We start from the raw sequence: 6,342 nt of genomic DNA on the forward strand, positions 1-6,342 counted from the left end.
TTCAGTGCTACAGGCTGAACCCCGGCCCACTCATTCATGAGCTACATCCCAACCCTTTTCATAGTTTACTTTGAGACAAATCTTGCTACATGGCCCAGGCTGGTCTTGAATTGAGAATTCTCCTGTCTCAGCCTCCCAAGTGCTGGATTATAGGCATGCACCACCACACCCCGCTAGAGTCTAACTTTCTCTTAAAGAACCACAGTTCTTGTCATCTCTAAAGATAGTTGTAATATTTAACCTCTGTTCAGTGCCTAGGGCTGCCCCAGCCATCTCTTTGGTCTTTACCGGTCCAGTGGGAATCTGGGCTCAGTGAGGACAGACGCAGGCTCACAGGACGCAGCAGGGATCCAGCAGGCTGGTTCTAGGAGATCCCTCTCATCAGGATTCAAAGACTCAGTCACGAGTCCCTGCACACTAATAACTTGTGGGGGTGAGGCTGTCTCCCATACCAGAACCTAAAATTTCGTATTCTTTTGAACAGCTGCAGAGTGCTTCGTTGTTTAGAGTACTATAATCTATTCCACCTTCTGACGGCTTGTTCTTCATCTTTTTCTCTCTTTTTTTCTATTGTAAATCATACTAGAGCTCATGCCGTAGCATGAGTTTGTGGTCCTGCCTACTGAGAAGGCTGAAGCAGGATTGCATGAAACTAGGAATCTGAAGCCGCCCGGGCAATGGAACAAGACATTGTCTCAAAACCTTATGCTACTTTGAGCACTGTGGTACCTGTCTCTGTTTATTTATGAGTTATCCATGAGACACAATCTTAGAAGGGGGTGTGTGCATTTGAATGTTGTTAAATGTTGCCAAACTGTCTTCCGGAGCCTGATAATTGTACTTCTGGGGCTGGCAGTGTCTCTCACAGGTAAGCACTTGCCTGGCACATATGCAAGGTCCTGGGTTCAATCCCCAGCATGGAATTAAATATTATACTTCTGAGCCAGGCATGGTGGCACACACGTATAATCCCAGCACCCTAGACGCTGAGGCGGGAGAATCACTGTTCACTACAGAGTGAGTTCAAAGCTAGCCTGGAGTACATAGGCAGAGGAGATCCTGTCTCAAAAACTGAAAAGAAAGAAGGGGCCAGGGATTTCGCTTAGTGGTTCCAGTGGCTGCTTTGCAAGGGAAGGGACCGGAGTTCACTCGATCCCCGGTATAAATAAATGAACAAAAGATTATCCTTCTACTGAGAGTGTGTGAGGCCGTCCATCTCCCTGTACTTGTGCCCAAACTAATCCTTACCAATGCATATTATTCTTCAGTAGATGTGAAAAGGATCTCATTGTTTTAACTTCCCTTTCTTTATTAATGAGGGTGAGCGGTTCTGACAAATCCTCATTGGTTGCAAGGGATTCTTCTCTGGATCACCGACCCACGCTCTTCAGCTATTTTGACTGTGTTCCTTGTCCTTCACTGACTGGGCGCAGCGGGTGTTTATTTACTGAGGACGCTAACCTCTGTACGCGCGGCCAGTGTTTCCCTCCCGGCGGGCTGTGCATTTGTAAACTCTGTGGTGTCTTTTCCACTTGCACGCTGGCCTGGGTGCCCGCGAAGGTCATGCTCCTCATCGACATCGAGCTGGCGTACATGAACACCAACCACGAAGACTTCATAGGCTTTGCCAAGTGAGTGCTTCCCTCGGGGGCAGGTGCGCCTGTGTGTGGAGAGTGCGGGGCTCCCCGGTTAACCCAGAGCACCGGGCCCTGGGGCCGGACCTCTGGAGAGGAGAGGTCTTGAGACTCCTCCCCTCCGTCCCACTAGTGCTCAGCAGAGGAGCAACCAGATGAACAAGAAGAAGGCTTCCGGGAACCAGGTGAGTGCGCCCCAGCGCCCCAGCCCGAGCGATGGAGGGTGCCGGACGGACGCCGAGCTCTGAAAACCCCCTCCCCGCAAGGGCAAGGGTCCCATGGGGGCCAGGGAGCCCGTCACCTGCCAGCCACGAGCCTCCCACTCTGCCTCAGTAACCCTCTCTCCTCTCTCCCGATGCTTCTCGTGGTTGCTATGGTTACCTCTTTGCAGGATGAGATTCTGGTGAGTACCAGGACTGGGGCTGTGGGCTTGTGCAGTGAGGGGGAGGAGGGGCTCCTTCGGTAGTCGGGGCCCACCGAGGACAAGAGGGCACCTTTTGGCTTGAACCACTTGCACACGCCAGCACATGAGCCTTCCACACCTGCTTGGGCCAGAGCAAGGCCTGGCCACACGCACAGTCCCATCTGCCCATCCGTCCTCATGTGTGAGCCAGGCTTCTTGCTCCAGGCAGAGCCAGACTGTGTGGGGGTGGCCTGGCACTAGGTAGGTACTCCTTAAACGTCTGTTGGTGGATGGCTGGGTGAATGGCTATGTGTGAGAGACATTTTCAGGAAGCCAACAGCTCCTCCACCAGAGAGTTGAACAAAAAGATGAATACAAAGTCAAGACAAGCCCCTCTCCACCTGGCTCCCTGCTCCCTGTCCTTCGGATACCTGCAGAAACCTTCCCACATCAAAAGGCCCTGCTAGGCCTCAGCGTTAGCCCATGAGTTCCAGACACTGCAGTTGGCTCACAGGAAGCTGTGCATTTGTGGGATGTTTCCCTCCCTGACCCTGCAGGCAAGGCTGGGCCTGTCCAGATCATGGAATGAGGGGGTGAATGAAAGTAACGCCACAGGGCAGCTCGGCTGAGAAGCAGGCCTCAGGCAGGGCCCTGCCGAGGTCCCCAGAGCCCCAGGCAGAGCGGAAGTATCCCTGCTGGGGTGGGGACTAGGAAGAAGGGGACCTGGACAGTCCACATGCTCAGCCTCTTCTGTCTGCCTTCCTGGACCTGCACCAAAGGTTCTAGAACCACACCAGTGTGGCACTCACCTGTTCGTATCAGCACTCACTGTCTGCATGGAGCTGGGATATGAGCAGGACAGTTCATGACTTTAGCCAGACGTGGCGGCGCATGCCTGTAATCCTAGCACTCAGGCTGAGGCAGGAGGATCACCATGAGTTCGAGGCCAGCCTAGGCTACATAGCTCAAGAGCCTGAACTACACAGTGAGACCCTGTCTCAAAAAAAAAAAAAAAAAAAAAAAAAAAAAAAATATGAATGAAAGTAACGCCACAGGGCAGCTCGGCTGAGAAGCAGGCCTCAGGCAGGGCCCTGCCGAGGTCCCCAGAGCCCCAGGCAGAGCGGAAGTATCCCTGCTGGGGTGGGGACTAGGAAGAAGGGGACCTGGACAGTCCACATGCTCAGCCTCTTCTGTCTGCCTTCCTGGACCTGCACCAAAGGTTCTAGAACCACACCAGTGTGGCACTCACCTGTTCGTATCAGCACTCACTGTCTGCATGGAGCTGGGATATGAGCAGGACAGTTCATGACTTTAGCCAGACGTGGCGGCGCATGCCTGTAATCCTAGCACTCAGGCTGAGGCAGGAGGATCACCATGAGTTCGAGGCCAGCCTAGGCTACATAGCTCAAGAGCCTGAACTACACAGTGAGACCCTGTCTCAAAAAAAAAAAAAAAAAAGAAAAGAAAAAACATACACAGAAGTTTCTTAAAATTGCAGTCATTGTTATATAGAAGAAGACCTAAGAGAGTGATCAAAGATTATTACTACAAGGAGTGTGATTTACACTGGGGCCTTCCTGGGAATAGCAACTCTGAGCTGATACCCCCAGGATGATTTAGGTATTTGCCAGGTGAAAAGGAAGAAGTGCTTTCTAGCATATGCAAAGTCCCTGAGGTCAGAAACAAGTGTTAGACTAGATTAGACCTTAAACTGAAAACACACTTGGAGTTGTCTTGCCCAATCAACTATAAAACTATGTTTGCAAACTTCAAGCAAGCAGAATTCACTTGAGTGCTAAAAGGGGAGCTCATTCTGAACTGAAGTTGCCAGTCCCTTGCTCAGACAGGTCTTTACTCTGAGATGCGCTCTGCCTTCCTCTGCCTTCCTGTCTGGTCCCTTGGGGGTCAAGCCAGGCAGGTTTGGCCCCCACCTTCCCTGACCAGCCGGGCCTCAAGCACAGGGAGAAAGGTGGGCTTTCCATGCCTCTGTTTGCGCACACCTCCTTCATGGGGAAGCCCAGGTCCCACCTACTGATCTCCTGCCCACCGCCCCCAGGTCATCCGGAAGGGCTGGCTGACCATCAACAACATTGGCATCATGAAGGGGGGCTCCAAGGAGTACTGGTTTGTGCTCACCGCTGAGAACCTGTCCTGGTATAAGGATGACGAGGTAAGTGGAGGGGCCACGGGTTCTCATAGGGTTGGGCTGGTGGCCTGGGGTGGACCAGATCGGGACACAGGGAAAGTCTTGTGGGTAACGGTGGGGCGTGGGGACCAGCAGCGGGAAGTGCCGGGGGCCCTGGGGAGGTTCTCTGTCCACCACATTGGCAAGAAAAGGTGGCCTGGCAGAACTGGGACGTGGAGCTGAGCACCCTGGAGAAGGTGGGCAGAGGCTGTGGGTGCCCCTCCCCATCCCAGTGATCTTCCTGTTTTCTTGCTCCAGGGCGTGCCGCCTCCTCTGTGGCCCCCACAGGCCATGACACACATAAGTCCAGCTGCCAGACATCCATTTAACCCCTGCACCCCAGTCCCTTCAGTGCCTGCTATCCAGGGGCGCCGCACAGGGTGCTCCTAGGCCAAGGGACAAGGGGTGATGGTGCCCTGCAGTGCCAGCCCTAAAACACCTCCCCGATGGCCAGGGTGCCCAGAAGCCTCTGCCACCTCCTTCCCCTGCTGCTGGTCTCCTTTAAGAGTGAGTCTGTTTGGCTTCCACATCTGGATTCCAGAGGTGACCAGAGAGAGGGGAGGGTTGGGGGTTGTGCTAATGAACTCCAGCTGGCCAAGGCGTGGGGGAAGGGACCCTCTTCTCCTGAGGGGCCTGTCGGAGATAGGGTGCTCTCAGAGGAAAAGTGGGGCTGGGATGGGGAGATTTTGCTCCCCATGCCCCCTTCTTGGTCCCTGACTTCTCCAAGTATGCCCTGGGCAGAGTCCCCACCTCCCCACCTTGGGTGGGACCCTTTGCTGTCACCAGCAGGGGCGCCAAGCCATGTGGACCTCATTACCCCAACCCTGGCCTCTCCCTCAGCCTGGGGGCCCCTGAAAGAGATGGAGGTCGAAGTGGTGTGGGACCTGGGTAGGGGGTTGGCTTCTGGCTCTGTCACCCTGGCAGGCGCCCTGGTCACCCCCATGGGTCTGGTGCTCCTGTATGGGGGCTCTTCATCGGGGGTCAGTGTGACGGGGGCTAAGGGCCCATGCCTGGCCACCCTGGGGAGGGGCAGACATAACTGAGGGTGCCCTGTCCTCAGGCCCTCGGCTATGGGTCCTTTCTGAGCCCTGTGTGTGCTCGTGTAACTGCTTCGTGGGTGAAGGTGTTGGGCTGAAAGCACCAGGACGAGTGTGTGTGCCGCAGTGTGACTCCTGGTGTGCGTGCAATGCCTGGGTGTGAGGGGAGCGGGTGGGGAGTGGGCCCGGGAGGGAGGCTGCGAGCGTGGGGCTTTCGAGAATTCGGGTTTGTGTTTGGGATGGGTGGGGGAGGGGCCAGGTCCATTGTGAGGCTGTGTGTTGTCTGGGTGTGCGCGCGGGCACTTGTGCTGTGCGTGTGCGCCTGAACTATGGATGTGAACTTTAAAACCTGGGCGAATGCCGAGGTGCATGCGTGGGTGGGTGTCGGTGGACTTTTGCACTAAGCCTGCTGGGGACCTGGAGGTGGTCTACGCTTGAGGACAGTCTGGCCTCCCCGTCCACCCAGCCACCTGCCCTCTGGTCTTCAGGGCGAGGCTGGCCCCCAGGCAGACAGACCCACACCCCCAGACCCCAGGACCCCTGTCTTCCCTTGTCTTCCTCCACCGCCCACCCGCCATCACCACTACCCCAGCAGGGTGGGTAACCCCAGCCCTCTGCACCTCTTTCCCTCCCACCCTGTGCCCCCCAATCCCCTGGCCCTAAGTCCAAGTTCCGGATCTGGGATGGCAGGCGGGGGTCGGTCCAGCTCTCCAGCGCGGCGCCGAGGGTCTAACCCAGCCCAGCCTAACCAATGTGCAGACTACTGTACAATTTGGGAGTCCTGAACAGATAGTCTAAACACTGGGTAGACGGAGTGGAGGTGTCCTCTGGTCTATCCCGGCAGCAGTGTCTGTCCATCCATCCAGTAGGCGCTTCGACCCCGTCCCCTGGATATCCAAGGCCCCCCAGTCCCAGCCTGTGCCCTCCCAGCCCGGCCAGCCACGGTCCCTCTGTGCTGCGACTCCCCTTCTGCCTCCTTTGACGTGGCAGGGGTGAGCGGGAGCCCGGCTGGGAGGAGGGGCCTGGGGAGGGGGCCGGCGGCAGGAAGGGAGGGCCGGGGGAGGAGGCCGCTCCCACCTAGTG

The 6,342-nt window shown here is 56.1% G+C and overlaps 1 protein-coding gene across 1 annotated transcript in view; it reads left to right on the top strand.

Moving 5' to 3' along the window:
• The window catches only part of Dnm1 (dynamin 1), a 26,047-nt gene that overhangs the window by 13,856 nt on the left and 5,849 nt on the right, over window positions 1-6,342 (top strand). The window contains exons 12-15 of the mRNA XM_010627439.1: window positions 1,561-1,631; window positions 1,768-1,819; window positions 2,026-2,037; window positions 4,094-4,207. Of these exons, the coding sequence (XP_010625741.1) occupies window positions 1,561-1,631; window positions 1,768-1,819; window positions 2,026-2,037; window positions 4,094-4,207 (249 nt within the window). The remainder of the gene's footprint in view (window positions 1-1,560; window positions 1,632-1,767; window positions 1,820-2,025; window positions 2,038-4,093; window positions 4,208-6,342) is intronic.

This window comes from Fukomys damarensis, unplaced genomic scaffold (assembly GCF_012274545.1).
Source record: "Fukomys damarensis isolate Sample0158 unplaced genomic scaffold, DMR_v1.0_HiC HiC_scaffold_36, whole genome shotgun sequence".
Lineage (NCBI taxonomy): Eukaryota > Metazoa > Chordata > Mammalia > Rodentia > Bathyergidae > Fukomys > Fukomys damarensis.